This window comes from Protopterus annectens, chromosome 13.part0, assembly GCF_019279795.1.
Source record: "Protopterus annectens isolate FY-2018-M chromosome 13.part0, PAN1.0, whole genome shotgun sequence".
Lineage (NCBI taxonomy): Eukaryota > Metazoa > Chordata > Ceratodontiformes > Protopteridae > Protopterus > Protopterus annectens.
In genome coordinates this window covers 125,494,475-125,510,754 of record NC_056747.1, presented here as the reverse complement: position 1 = coordinate 125,510,754, position 16,280 = coordinate 125,494,475, and the positions used below count along the sequence as shown (strand labels likewise).

The window sequence follows — 16,280 nt, the reverse complement described above, 5'->3', positions numbered from 1 at the left end:
GTGATGCCTCAATGGATCCTGGAAACTATCGCCCCATAAGCCTGACTAGCTTGGTCTGCAAAGCTATGGAAAGGATCATCATGGACCTCATAAATAAAGATATTGGGGACCTACAGACACTGGATCCTACCCAGTTTGGCTTTGTTAAGGGCAGATCCTGCCTCTTAAACCTGGTTGATTTCTTTGAAACAGTCACCAAGGCCATTGACGAGGGGAAGGTGGTCCACACAGCCTACCTGGACCTCGCAAAAGCCTTCGATACAATACCCCACTCGGGCATTATAGATAAGCTCACCAGCTTAAATATTAATCCCTATGTCATTAGATGGGTTGCAAACTGGCTCAAGGACAAAACCCACATGGTTAGAATTGCTGGAGCCATGTCAGACTCCAAATCAGTTACAAGTGGCATCCCACAAGGCTCAGTCCTGGGACCTCTCTTGTTCGATATATATTTCTCGGAGGTACAGGCCAACACGGAAGGACTGTGGCTGACCAAGTTCACAGATGACTGCAAACTGGGCGCCATAATCGACTCTCCAGCCGACACAAGCATCCTCCAAAAGGGCCTCATAGAAACAGACAACTGGTGCCAGAGCCATGGCCTCAAGCTAAACGCCAAAAAGTGTATAGTCATCCCCTTTGGCAAAACAAAGTGCCCACAAATTACCACATAGGTGGTAATCCATTAAGTACAGAAGAAGTAATTAGGGACCTGGGGACCCAAGTTGATAGCAATCTCTCATTTGACAACCACGTGGCCAAAGTGGTTAGAAAAACATTTTATATAGCCCACCTAATCATGAGGGGATTCTCATCTAGATCAGGGGAGGTCATCGTGCCTCTTTACTCATCCCTCATCAGGCCTATAATTGAGTACAATGCCCCTTTTGGGATGTACCTTACCAGACACCTGCAGCAACTGGAAAGACCCCAAAAGTACCTCACCAAGAGGATCAAAGGGCTCAAACAGATGCCATATGCTGCCCGGTTAAAGAAACTCCAGCTCTACACAGTGGCATACCGCCTGCTCAGAGCGATCTGTGCCTGATGTATAAAGCCATGTCCAACCTGGAATTAATGGACATGCTGCACCTCAGAAAATCCTAATCCCATCGGGCTACGCGCTCAAGAGACTTGAACCTCAGCACTGAAATAAATAGGACATGCTGGAGGGACAGATTCATAACCCAGAGGCTCCCTTCACTCTGGAATAAAATCCCAGTCCAGGTTAAGCAGAGTCCCTCATTGACTCTCTTCAAGAGGAATCTTGATGAGTGGATGGGAGATGGTAGGTTTACCCCTGGTATCACTTCTGTGTCACTGTTAGACAAAGGCACAGTATACTAACCTCGAAAAAGGGCATAGCAAAATGAATTTAAAATGGGTGGCGAAAGCCAAACACACTCTGGCTAGGCTTATAAATGCCCTAGGGCAGATAGCCTAGTATGAACCTATGAACCTATGTATGATATTATCTTGAAATTTTATAGGTGAGCTGGACCATGCAGTCTTTAATACAATTTCTTTACCATGTGAAGATAAAAATTTGACTATCACTGACCTTGTGGAATTACTTTTATTGTTCTTAGATTGAACCAGGGATCTGTGAGCCTTTTCAATACCAAAAGAGAGGGCTTCAGGAAGTTGTAAAATCTCAGGTATCCATAAGGTTAAAAATGTCTCCATGTTGTTTTCTTCAATATTGTCCGGCAACCCAAAGATCCTGATGGTATTTCTACGACTTCTATTCTCTAGGTTATCAATCTTTGACTGAAGTAAAGAGTTTTGTTTTAAGAGAAATTCCAAGTTATGTTCATTTTCTTGAATTCTACAGTCCATGTCTTTCAGTGAGGTTTCTATGCCAGTTGACTGTTACTTTTGATGTGCGTAATTTGAGGAGGCTGATCTTACCTAAAACAGGCACTATGAGGGGGGATCTTAGCGAATATACAGAAGCCATGAGGAGACAGATACAGATCATCCCCAACAAAGCAGCTGAGGTTGAAAACCATTACATCCCAGGCTGATATATATTGGATCCCACTGGAGTGTGACACCTGTCGTTAAACCAGTAAATAAAGTAAATTATATTTTGTAACCACAAACACGAACAAATAGAAAACACTGACTGAACCAGATGGAATAACTCCAGTAACTGCTGCTATACCATTACTGGAGTTATTTCATCTGGCTTGGGCAATTATATTTTGATTGTATTCTTGCATTGCTCTTGGTGATGGTAGATTACTGCTCAATCCCTTTCCATATGCATATTCAGAGAACTCCATGATGTTCCTTTTCATATGATCCAAGAAGGTGCATTTCAAGTCATTCACTTCCATGTGCTCAATGATAAGGTCATATGCATACCTGGGATGAAGGGACTTGAGGTATTTAGTCACACTATATGTCTTGGCACCTGAGAGACAACTAGCCATTACCATGTCATTGCATAGTCTGGGAAGAGAGGCTTCTTGTGTCTAACTGTGCCAGAACCAGAACATTCTCAGATGAGCTGTCTTGGTCTTGCAGCCTGAAGGACTCCCTGGCTGCTAGTTATGTGATCTCTGTTACTTGTTCTTCTTTCAGCTTTTTTTCCTGGTTAGGGGTCACCACAGTGGAACTCCGGTCCGCTAATGATGCCATCTCTGTTACCATACCTCCTGTACTGTCAGAGTCAGATGTATGTTGGGTACAAGCTGTTGATGCTGGGTTGCATGCAGCAGGTATATTTGACTATTTTAATGCTGATGTCTAGTCTTTGGCATTCTGGAAGGCTTTGGTAAAGATTTTTTAATGGCATCAGCATAAGATTGCTCAGAGTCCGTCTGTGGATATTGCATAAGTGCATGTGGAGCTAAAAGAATGTTGAGCTCACTGTATGTAGATGGCTGTGAGAGGGACACCTTCAGCTGAGTCAAGTAGTCTTACCTCTCACATAGAGTCTTTTGGGTTTAATAGGTGTCCATTATCAGTGACCATGAGGAGGTCATACAGTTCCCCAAGATTCCAAGGGCAGTAATTCCTGCAGTAGAGGGGGGGGGGGTTGAATTCCATCCAGCCACCCACCCACAACCCATTTTCCCCATTTTTGCATGTGGAGTCAGGGTGTCACTGCACCCGTGATAATCATCTGCAGCCATGGTTCCCACCACCACCTATCTAGCTCTGCCACAGTACTTCTTCTACACTATCCACTCACACCTATGGCTAATTTAGAGGGTCTAGTCCACCTACTGCATGTCTTTGGAATGTGGGAGGAAACCGGAGAACCCAGAAGAAATCCTTGCAAACACAGGGTGGACATGCAGACTTTGCAGTGAAGCAACCCAGTCAAGAATCAAACCATGGAACCTCTTGCTGTGAAGCAACAACACTATTCACTGTGCCACTGTGCTCCCTTATCCATTGATGACCAGTACTGCTAGATTTAAAATTATTGAGGTTCTGAAGAGGGGCTGCAGACATCTTGCAGATGTGGAAGATTGTTGGACTGGTTATGTGTTCAGTGTAAGTCTGGGCTGCTCTGTGCAGCTGATACTCAGGCTGTGCAGATCAGTGCAAGCAGTTTAGACAAATTGGGAATGGATAAGAAACTCACCAATGTTATAAGAAGGTACCCTTGCTGCAATGCAGCAGAGAATTGTACTTGGGAGTACTACCCACGGAAATACTGGTACCATGAGGCTGCACCCAGTACAGTACTGTGCGCTAAACCCAACAGAAGGAAAACAAAAGCACCACAGTATGTAAACATGCATTAGAAGGGGGGAGAGAATTGCTGGCCATGTGTACCTTAAAAGAGAAATGAGAAAGTGGGATTTTTATTTAAGAGAAGACACTATTTGTGACAAAATGAAGGGTGGAGCTAAAGAGAAAGACTGGGCAGAAGAAGAGGAAGTGAGTGAAATTTTAAAAGGGAGAGTCTAACCAGACCAGAAATGAAATATGACTTCATAGAGAGAATGGTGGATTCCTAGAACAGTTAAAGTTAGTAGAAGTTTTCAAAGCTACTTAGGACAGAGCAAGGGAAGGATGACACAAGATAAGGGAAAACTAATTCAACAAACCATGAGATGGAGTTGTATGTAAAAATATATTCATCAGTCTTCTTCTTCTTTCGGCTTTTCCCAGTTAGGGTTCGCCACATGGGATCATCTATCCGCTTATGATTGGCAGTGGAGTTCTACAGTGTCGAGTTGCCAGCTCGGCACCCAACCTTCCACAGAAGGCACATACACGCACACACTCACACCTAGGGCCAATTTAGTGTCCAATCCACCTACAGCATGTCTTTGGGATGTGGGAGGAAACCGGAGCACCTGGAGGAAACCCACGCGACCGCAGGGAGGGCATGCAGACTCCACACAGAAGTCACCCCAGCTGAGGATCGAACCGGAGAACCTCTTGCTGAGAGGTAGCAAAGCTAACTGCTGCACCGCCGCGACTGCCCAAAAATGTATTCATTAGTAATATGTGAAATGTAGGATATATGTCATGCACTACTGCTGCACCACCGTGGCTGCCCAAAAATGTATTCGTCAGTAATATGTGGAATCTAGGATATATATCATGCACTATCAGTATCAACAAATAGAGTTCCATTTAACTTATCCTGGTTGATTCCTTTGAAAATTTAGTGACTTAAGGTATGCTGTTATAATGATGATGCCAAGTTCTGCTTGAAATTTATATTTGTAATGGTCCTGTACCTATAGATTTTGATATATTGTATTAGCTGTAAATTTGCTATATTTTCTAATAGTTTAAAGGCAATGCATAAGATGACAGTAGTTCTTTAGTTAATTTCCAACAAAGAGATTACTTGGTGTGGGATGGTTGTACTTTTTCCCTTTTCCACACAGTAAGAAGCACTTGTGTAACAAGGACAGTTAGAGGGTTCAAGAGCAAGTGATACTGTTTCATGGGGAAAAAAATCTAAAATGGCATTTGCACAAAACTTTTAAGCTATGTTTGCAAAGGCCCCTGTATCCCACTGCTTAATATAACTGACTCCAGTAGACACTGCGCTTTGGCAAAAGATGACCACCCCCAAGTAGTGTAACCTTGTTTGACTAGCCAGTATCACGTTTACGTACTTGCCCATTATCTGCCATCCTAATTCCTCAAAATGCAGGTTCAGACAAAAGTGACACCTCTTAAATGCAGATAACTGTCAGAAAGTTAGTACAAAGGCTGTTTGTACCTGTTAAACTGCTTCAGGATGCTTTTGTAGAAGTCAGAATTTGAATATTTTCCATTGTAAATCTGTTAAACAGAATAGAGAAATGGATTATTTGATAGGTGATATGTGCTATGTGAGATACGTGAAAATAATTGTACATGCAAAGAAGTGAGCTAACACAGTGAAAAATTGGTTTAAAAGTAACATGTTAGACCTTTTTTAACCATAAAAATATTGTTTTTGTTGCCATAACATACTTTGGTTGCTAACGTGCCTGATTTTTTTTTTGCAGAAGGAATTTAGCCTTAGGTTGGTCCTAATTTCATTTTTCTCCTGGCTGTTGACTTAACTGACTGGTTTCCAAATCTTGTGTGTGTAGCCTCAGGTTTTCATGACTTCAACATATGTACCATTTCTCTTTCCTTCCTAATCACTGACCATTGTTTTTTGTACTATCCTTCTTGTTGTGCATGGTAGAGTGATAGAATTTGGCCAGTTTCTGGTTCTCCAAGTATATTAACAGTGACTCCTTTCTGTGAGTTAAAAACTCTTCTTGCCACCTGTGAGATACTTGCTTTCTTGAATTACTTGAGTGTAGTAAGTAACTGGTCCTTGCACAAGTTACCAAGGTGGAGATGGCATGTAATTGCTCTGGACAGTAATTAGCCACTTGGAAAACTTGGCTTCAGAGTATATCGCAGGGCTGATGCATCTTATTGTCTATGACCCAGCACAAGTATTCTTTGTACTTATCCCTGCTTATTGTTAGCTGAAGTGCATTCACATCCTATATATATATATATATATATATATATATATATATATATATATATATATATATATATATATACGTTGCTTTATATATAAAGGTAATTGCTGTATTGCCTGAGGCATTTCTTAAGACTTTCAGTTCAATACTTTGGGCTACAGAATATGTCGTATGAAAAGTTTCCTGGTACCACTGACTGTGATTTATTGGCTCATTTTGGCCCAGCCACTGTGTGTACTTAATACCAGTGTCACAAATAATTTTCCAAGCCAAAAGCGTTTTTTTTTTTTTTTTTTTTGCAAAGATTCCCCCAGCAGTCTCGGACAGCTAATCATAGCTGAAGATATCATAAGTTAATACAACATCACATAATTATCCCAGATCTGCAGTGTTTCTAATCAGTGTCAAGCTGTTTAGCTTATTCATCTGCAGTTTTTGGTTCCCATATCAAATAAAAGCACACTGTAGATGATTCTTAATGGCTAGCTATAATCACTAATATAGATGTAATTTTCTGTGAGTCAACAGGACTGACCAAATATTTACCTTTCCTATTCCCAAATGGCCAAGTCATTCATCCATCCATCTGGACAACAACTTCCAGTGCATCTTTTCCGTAGCAGAGATAAGAATTGGGTGTTGGCGTGACCCCCAGTCTGCTGATTCTGTGGACTGCCCTATTCCCACCACTTTGGCTGCTTGCATACTCCACTCACATATAGCATATTTGTTATTTGGTGACCTTGTGGGTGGGATGGTCCATTGAGCATTTTCAGTCATAACCCTGTCCTTAGTCCATTCAGTGATATGTATCAAATAATTAAGTACAGTAATGTCAGTTTCATTCTGCCATAAACCCACCTTGCAATCATCTGCATATTTGTTAGTCTAGTAGGATATTCAGGTTGCCAAAATAGAAAAATAACTGTGTTAAGCAGGAACAGGCCCTAGTACTGACCCATGCAGAACTTCAAGCATTATAGGTAAATAATTAGAATGAATTATTTGTAATGTTACATTTTGCATCCATCCTACAAGCCAATTATTTATCCATTTATACAGGCAAAGACTAAAATGGTACTTTTTTTTTTTTTTTTGAAGCATTATTTATTGATGAATGTTGCAGTAGTATGTCAAAAGCTTTGGAAATATCCAAAAAAAAAAACCTTCACAGAAAACCCCAAGTAGATTGTTAAGCTAAGTTGGTCATAAAATGTAACCCCAAATGGTGAATGTTGACCTACTCATCATAAAACCATATTTATTTGTATTAAGAGGATTTTTGCATCATTTGTTGAATCTTTTAATAAGTGGATTAGGCAACTTTCACAATATTACCCAACAAGGATGTTAGATGTATTGCTTTATCACTTTGAACATTATATTTCCCTTTTTAAAACACTGGTGTGTTAGATGACTTTTCCATCTTTCAAGTACAATGCTTTTGGATAAGAGAGCACCAAATTATTGGAATAATAGAGTTGCTAGAATATCTGCATGTTGGGTATTAGTACAGTAGGAACATTATTAGAACCCATAAATGTTTCCTTTACAACTTTGATAAAGGAGTTTTTTTTGTGTGTGATAGACTTGGTAATTCTTTGACATTTTTCCAACGAATGCTTTTTGTATCAAAAGTTGGAGAAGGTAGTTGTAATTTATGATCATTAGTACTTGCAAAGTAGTTATTAAATACTTCTGCTATGTCCTTGGGTTTTGTCAAAGTTATGCATTGATTATTAGAAATGTGTTCAATATCATTGTTATTAGCTAGTTTTATCTCAACTAAGTTTAATTTTATTTATGATTTCTACACTTCTTGTAGTGTTAAAAAACACATTTTTTCTTTTTGTATATCCTGGTGAGTTTTATGATGTACCAGTAAGGTAACCTGCTACTTTTTTTTGTATTAGACGCATCTGAAGTAATTGTTTTGTCCAATGAATCTAGTACAACTTTAATCTCGTGTATATACCTTCCCTTGGTTAGTCTCTACTATTTCTGACCTGTTAATACCATTCAAGCTGTTAATGTGTATGTAATCAACCCTCTTCTTTAAAAAAAAGTTTTATAGAATAGTCAGAAAATAGTTTAAAATATAAGGAATAGTGGTCACTATTACACAAGGGGGAACCAATACCCACATTTCTAATGTTTGTAACAGTAAGTCAAGGATCTTATTGTCCCTAGTTGGTTCCCTTGATTAGTTGAATCAGGTTATTGGCTAAAATAACCGCTATACAAGTCTGTTCAAAATGTGATGTGGTTATCCAAATTTATTTTTGGATAATTCACATCTCCAAGGTCATGACATGTAGACTTCATGGAAAGTTTTCTATAAATTAGAGCTATGCTGATTGTGTCCGATTTAAACTTTCCCTTCACATCTACTACTAAAGTTTCTAAAGAGCAATTAGTACAGGTTAGTTCTGCAGCAAGTGTGCGTTTTACTTCCACAAAACAAATCTCCCCAAAAAAGGACTGAATGAGTTAATGGGACAACAAAGTTAACAAAATGCAAGTGGCTAGATAGTGTCATACTTTACTTTAGACAGTTTCAATGCCATTGGATAGCCATACTTGTTGGTGGGCAGTTCTAGAATTGCAAGACTACACTAGTGAAGCATATTATTAGAATGATGTGCATAGTTTTTGGGGTGCACAGTGGAGCAACAGGTAGTGTTGTCACCCCACAGCAAGAGTTTCAGCAGTTTTATTTTTGGCTCAGGTGCCTTATGGGGAGTCTGCATGTCCTCCCTGTGCTTTGGGTGGGGTTTATACAGGTGGTTCAGTTACCTTCCTCATACCAGAGATATGCAGTAGGTGAAGTCAACACTCTAAGTTGGCCGTGTGTGTGTGTGTGTGTGTGTGTGTGTGTGTGTGTGTGTGTGTGTGTGTGTGTGTGTGTATGTGTGTGTATGTATATGTGCGTGTGCCTATATTTATTTATATTTTTATTTTAAGTGATAACTAGGCACTAGTTACTAGGCAGACATGGACATTTTTAGACAGAGCTTGTGAGCTTTGTTGGTCTGGTTAAATGATTGGCTTAGTGTCACTCAGTATTTAACAGAATCATGATGAAATGTAACCCATAACAAAAGTAAACTCATAGCACTAAACAAGCATGTGATAGCACAAATGAGCACTACATGAGGAGTACAAAACAGGTATAAACAATACAAGCATAGTAAATAGAATGCAGTACCACATTTTTCTAACACTTATTTTGACAATAAACTAAATTGCATTGCTGTCTGGGAAAGCTGTGCAGTGGTTCCCATTTGTGCATGTGTGCTCAGTTCTCTTGGTTTGCTTCCAAGATGGCGTACCCTCTGCATCAGTTTGCATATCTTTCCTGTGTTTGCATGGGTTTTGTGGAACATTCCAATGTTTTGGGGTAAGCAGGATTGAGTGTGTGTGTGTGTGTGTGTGTGTGTGTGTGTGTGTGTGTGTGTGTGTGTGTGTGTGTGTGTGTGTGTGTGTGTGTGTGTGTGTAATATGCAAGAACAACAGCAGCAGACGTAGCCACCCTGTGGCATGAATACTGACTCTAGATGATTGCCACTGTTAGAAGTGACACCCGAACCCCATTAGAAATGACACCCCGCCTGACCCCATGTGCAAAAATGAGGAAAAAGGGGTTGTGGGTGCACCTTTTGTATGAAAGCAGTTGTAAGGTGGGATGGGGACATCAGTACATAGATTCTGTTTATATTTGAAGAGCAGGTTGTCCATAATCAGTGACAGTATCTACATATTCTAATTAATTCAGCAATCTAAAAACTAACTAACCAAGTCAAATTCAAAATTAATTTTACATGTTTTTTTGTTTTTGTTTTTCAGAAAACCGATTCCAGCACAACAGACTATGAAGAGCTTCTGGGATTATTGGTTAATAAAACTTTGATACAAAAGTCTGAACACCCCCAAAAGAATCCAGCCATAAGGACCACAGAAAACACTCCCAAGTATTTTGCCAGTGGTCCTGCATTTCAATCACCTACGTCTCCACCCCTGAAGCCTCAATACAAAACTGAAATGAAACCACTAGCAGTATCACGCAACAAGCCAGAAGAGCCAGCCCCACCCCTTCCTCCAAGAAGTAGTGCCTTAGGTGCTGAAAAAGTGCCAGAGTCAAAGCCTAATTCCCTGCTGGAGAATAGTGAACTAGTTAAGAAGAAAGGTCTTTACCCCTGCCTTAATGAAGAACTCAAGTCCTTGAATGTCACAACAACAACATTAGTAAGTACAATTGGTCTTCAGTGACTTTGGGTATCTAATGTAATGGCTCTTTGGTCCAGTGTGTGCACTACTTATTCAGGTGGAAAGGTGCAGCGTCATTTACAAGGTGTTATGTTTTCCATTAAGGACTTACTAGTCTTGACAAGGATGCAGAAATATGTGCAACAGCATTACTATTTTGGTTGGATTGGTTAGAAACCACAGGTGCTCTGTAAAATAGTGTTCTAATCTTCTGATATCAGGTTGTGCATAACTCCTTCAGTTTACTTTTTAATTCAAAATAGAGGATACCCTCATGTCCTTTAAGGCAAACCTCGATGACTAGATGGACGCTCATACGTTCGTCCTGGGTCTAACTAGTTTTGTCTTTTTAGAGGCAGTAGGTGCCCGGTGAAGGTGGGTATTAGCAAGGAGATTATGGTCCATGGACTGACTTTGCCTTGTAAACTCTATGAACCTATGAAACTCTTTGTCTAAGATAAGATCCACCTTGACACAAGACCCTGTTTTTAGGGGTACCCAGCAGCTTTGGTCTGGCTAAGTGGCTTGCACAAGGATATGCAGTACAGCCTTGGAAGCTGTGGAGAAACAAATCTAGCTCTACCCAATATATCTCACTCAGTATGTGATGTCTTAAGTCAATGTACTGTTTTTTTATACATCCAAGTCAGATTTGCAGACACGACTGCCAAATTAGTACTGATGATTAAGGCTAGGAAGAACTAGCAAGCCTCATCCTTTAGTTGTGTGTTCAATTCCTTCAGTCTCCATTTGTCTGCTGTGCTTCTCTAAACAGCTCCTATAGTCAGATAGCACAACCAGATTGCCATGGAAAAAGCACTCTTGTGTCTAGTAGGTTTACATAATTCACAAATCAATAAAAAAATGTGATTTCTGACAGGCATGCCTGTCAAATTTTTGATTAGAAGCATATCCAGTTGTAGAGCAAAAGGTCATAGGTTCTAGTTAGACAGTGGAGCTGGACTCATACAGACACTCCTATTACCAGCTGGAGAAGAAAAGGGGAGATGCTTCGCTTTGAAGGTATCTAATTTAACGGCACACTTGTCCAGTTTATGCAGAATGCAGTAGCCCTATTTACAAGGTGACTAACCTGGTTAACTTCACCACCCTTCAAGGGGGTAAAACAAAGCTACTGTCATACCTCTCAACCTCTTGGTGCAAGATATCTGGACAAAGCCGTAAATAATGATGGGACAAAGGCCCCAAAAATAGGGACAGTTTTTAAATACTCCTTTTACAAATGTAAGAAAGTTGATAGAATAATGGGTTTTATATTGGCATGCAATTTTTCTGAAGGGTATGAAGTCTGAAACTCAAATGTCTGTCATTTTCTGACTTCAATCCTGAAATGCTTTGCCAGTGATTTGGCAGAAAAACAAAATTTTATGAGGAATAGACCAAATATATGAGAGAAAAATCTGTACTTTCTGCGAAAATCTGTACAGGTGAGAGGTATGCTTCATTAACAGAAAACGTTTATGGGTAAAGGAGCTCCCAAAACAACAGTTTCTCACTGGCACCCCCCCCCCCCAACACCACCACAATAAAAAACACTATAGGAGAAACAACCTTCTATAGATAAGAGACCTGGAACCAGTTACCCACTGAAGTTAAAAATCAAGAAACCATTAATGAATTTAAGAATAGTGTTAAATATAGCGTCTTCATACAAAATCTTCCTTCACTCATTACAATGATAACCGTTAAGGTCACACTACATAGTCTAGACCCAGGCATTATTGACTAAACTCTGCATCTGACTTTATTATTAACACCATAATATTTTGCTTAATGCTGGCTTATATTCAATCTTGTAATTAGTATATTTGTACTAACTGTACTATGTCTATATTACTGTGATTTTAATGCCAAGATGTACTAAAATGAAGCCTGATTGCACAATAGTTTATTATAAACTACTGCATAGTTATACGGGTCTCATACACTTTAGTGAATGTGCAAATGATGGAAAAGTGTAAAATGGAGATCATTTTGCCAAATGTATGTATTACTGAACATCTGTGTCGGTGAATGGATGTTTTCCTGAAGTTAAGCTATTTTGGGTATGTATGAGAGTGTCTATGTGTGTGTGTGTGTCTGTGTATGTGTGTGCATGCATGTGTGCGAGAGTGCGTGTGTGTGTGTGTGCATGTGTGTTGTGTGGGTTGCAGGTTAGAGTTAAGTAAGGGGATTGATTTAATGTGCATGTGTGTGTGTGTGTGTGTACGTGTGTGTGTGTATGTTTGTTTGTTTATGTGTTATGGTAAGAGTTTGGGTCAGGTAAGTGAATACATTTAGTGTGTGCGTGTGCCTGTTAGGGTTACGAAAGGGGATATATGTAGTGTGTGTGTGTGTGTGTGTGTGTGTGTGTGTGTGTGTGTGTGTAAGTAGATAGTGTCTGATGGTCCATACCTCTCAACCTTCCAGTTTTTTGCAGAATGCCCAGATTTTGCCTCATATTTCTGGTCTATTCTACATAAAATTTATGTTTTTTACTGACAAATTTATTAAAGATTGAAGTCACTAAATAATGACATACATTTGAGTTCCAGACTGGAAGTCCTACAGAAAATGTATGCTAACACAAATCCTGTTACTCTAGCAACTTTTTAAGATTATAAGAGCAATATTAAAAAATTGTAACTATTTTGGGCCTTTGTCGCACCATTATTTTTGGCTTTATCCAGATTTCTTGTGCTAAGAGGTTGAAAGGGATGGTCTGACCAAGCTGTCCTCTATAGTGTTAGTGTCATAAAATAGAGTTTTCATAAGGTAATTTGTTGGTTTAGGGGCAGGATTAGAGCTACCAGGCATTAGTATGGTGAGCAGAAGGGCTTCACCCACCCTCTCCCCCGTCCACCTTAATAATGCCTGCTGACTCAACACATTACCTTAGAAAAAACCCTTTCCTTAATACTACCACTGTTCAGACAATTTAGGTCTTAGTGTTATGAGAGGATTTTAGTTTTGTTGTGTCTTTCGGCTTTTCCCGGTTAGGAGTCACCACAGCGGTCCGCTAATGATTGGCAGTAGATTTTTACGTGCCAAGTTGCCAGCCCTGACGCACAGCCTTCAATGAAGGTACGCCCATTCACGCATGTCTCCACACAGAAGACGCTTTCGCTGAGAATCGAACAGGACAATGTCTTACTGTGAGGCAACAACGCTACCGCAGGGAGGATTTTAGTTTAAAGATCAGAAAATAAACTTGTTTTCCTTTTGTGGTCTTTGGCACACTGGGATTTTGTAAGTTTGGCCATGTGAAAGTTCAAAAGGATTTTAATCAATGTTTTGCAATTGTTACTCCTTTTAATCACTGCTATGATTATCCAAACATAAAAAGTTAATGTGTCTTAATGTAGGTTCTAACCTTGAGCTCATGTCATGGCTGAAGAGGGTCTACAGACCAGCCCACTTACTCAGTTATCAAATATTAATTTATTAATTAATAAATAAATACTGGTGTTACTGTCACTCATAGTGCTAATCTGTTGAAGACCAAAGCAATTTTCACAGACAAGTGAAATTTTGTCCTAATCAAGTCTTCTGTTTCTGAAGCAGTTCTCCAAAGCTGCCTGTGGATGAGTCTGCACACCAAGTCCGTTTAGACCAGTTTAGGGATATCTGTAAAGTACATTCAAGCGCAGCTTGAATAAGAATGCTGTAGAATTCTTCTATCTTCTTTTTCTTTCAGATGTAGAACAAATAAGAAAGGTCTGCATTCATTTAAAAGTCTGGAATTGTGTTGACAATGCAAGCAGCCAATAAGCAGTGTTTGTAAAAAAAAAAAAAAAAAAAAAAAAACAAAAGAAGCTATATGTAGAACACTAACCCATTTGCAAAAACCTAGAAACTCTCAGCACTGTTATTAAAAGCCTTTATGCACTAACAGCTGTGGATGTTTTATCCCCAATAAATAATAAAAGCCTCTGGACATCTTGCACCTGACAGATATTGAAGGCCTAGTAAAGTGCATTCTGTTTATCTCTCAAGGTAGCTGCTGTCCTTGCAAACATGGCAGGGGTGGCTCCTCTGACTTGACATCTCGGATCACAGTTTCTAAATGTTTCAGTGAGAAGATGATCCACCCCAAAACTGGAGTGAATCATGTGATGTAATGGAAAGTATAAACCTAATCAGTGTTAGTCTAAAGAAGAACAAAGTGCCATAGGCAATTGTCACAAATGAAATTCTGGTAATCTTTAATCTACATAGTCATTACATGTCATTATTCCTTTATAACTAGAACCTGCCGTCAGTGATCTGTTACTTCATTGTCAAATGAGCAGTGAGGCAGAATATTTGTGGAACTGACTTCCTGATTTGTGGGAAAACCTGAAGGCATTACTGCATGATAAAGGTAACTGTGAGTAACATGGACTCAGAGTGCCCCCCAAAGGTAGCTTTTATATCCTAATGCAAAGACCTATTTAGCAGCATTTCAAGAGTCATGACCAAACTTGTGTATGGATATACATGAACATGCTGACAAAAAAAAAAAAGTCCTGCGATCTGTTGTCAATACCGGAGTGCTCCGAATAAACTGTACAGCTGTCACTTTCCACCCCTACACTATACTTTACCACTCCCATCTATTTCATGTTGTTACTGCTTTAGTCTAACAATAGTGCCTTTGTCCTTACTTAAGTAATGCTCTATTCCAGCTACCACTCATAATTCTACAAATTCTGTCTGCCTCCATATAATGAAGTATCCACTTTTACATTTCTCTTTTCTGTTGTGCATTTACAAAAGCGGAGGAATTTTTTCATATTCATGAGCATTCTACATATTACAATTTTTGTATATCTACATTTTATGCTGACAGCTTAGTATTTTGTGTCTAACCAACCAACCATGAGTGGCTTTATGGCAAGAGGCTCATCTTGGTGTCTGTAGAGCATGTTCCTACAGGATGTATGCCAGCATCCTAGTGCCTTTTATCACAGCCATTTCACATTGTAATTGCATGATTCATCTTTGGGAAATTAACACAAACGCTCTTTTCTTTTACTGCCGTCTGTAGGATCAGTATTGTATATTGTGTGAGGATCTCCCCCCAAAGTGTAAAACTATGTATATTTTTGCACTACGTCCTGTTTCCCCTCCTATGTACCCTACCTTTCAAACTGCAGTAGGTTTTGCTGAAGAATGGTTCCCTCCATCATGAGCCAGTGTTAGCAGTGTTGGGTTTGATGGCTGATATGATGCTGTGACTTTTTCAAACGCAACATAAAACCTCATAGAAATATACTAAATACGATTATCCTAATAGTGAACGTGGAGCCCTCTCCCCTGATCAGTGATTTCAATGTACATATTCTTTTCTAAATACTATCTCCTTCTGTATTCAGTTCCATCAGCTCACCCATTTACCTGCCAGCCTCCTGTAAGGTAGTATGCCAAAGGCCTTCTGCATTTTATGGAATAGGGTAGATTCAGGCTTGCTGAATCTAGGCTTTTTGGTATCATCTGAGCACTAAATCCAGCCAATTTACAATACATCTTGTGGCAGTACATCCAAGGACCCATATTAGTTGGGAATTGTTGGAGTAAGGCTCAGTCTTGGGCTTTCCCTTTGGTTACTTTGTATAACATCATTTAACTTCGCTTGTATTTAAGCGTCATGTTTGCATGGTTTTGCGCTCAGTTTACTGGAGCTGCTCAGAGATTGCACTGCTGCCCCGGGAGCAACTCAGTTGTGCATTGTGAAGCACTGATGCAGTTTTCTACCCCTAACCCTCCTTAGAACAGCCACTTTAGCAAAACATGGTCCGTCTAGCCCACTCCAAAACTACTTAATACAGTATGTACCTGCCATAACGGACAGAGAGTTTCTCACCGTTTCTCCAGCCAGCCTAATTGACATGGGCATCCTGAGGCAATGTAGCAATTACCTCTTGTATACTGACAACCAGTTGCTCCTGCAACAAACAAATACAACATGTGAGAGATGTATCTATACTATGAATTTGTAATCAATTCTCACACGTAACAAACCAGATATTAAACAGGTTGTCAGCACACACTTCACCTTTTGCACATAACAATCTC

The 16,280-nt window shown here is 39.7% G+C and overlaps 1 protein-coding gene across 2 annotated transcripts in view; it reads left to right on the top strand.

The window, feature by feature from the left end:
* LOC122817648 overlaps positions 1–16,280 on the top strand; it is a 551,549-nt gene that overhangs the window by 403,856 nt on the left and 131,413 nt on the right. For both annotated transcript variants that reach the window (XM_044090709.1, XM_044090708.1), the window contains exon 5: positions 9,804–10,202. In XM_044090709.1, the coding sequence (XP_043946644.1) occupies positions 9,804–10,202 (399 nt within the window). The remainder of the gene's footprint in view (positions 1–9,803; positions 10,203–16,280) is intronic.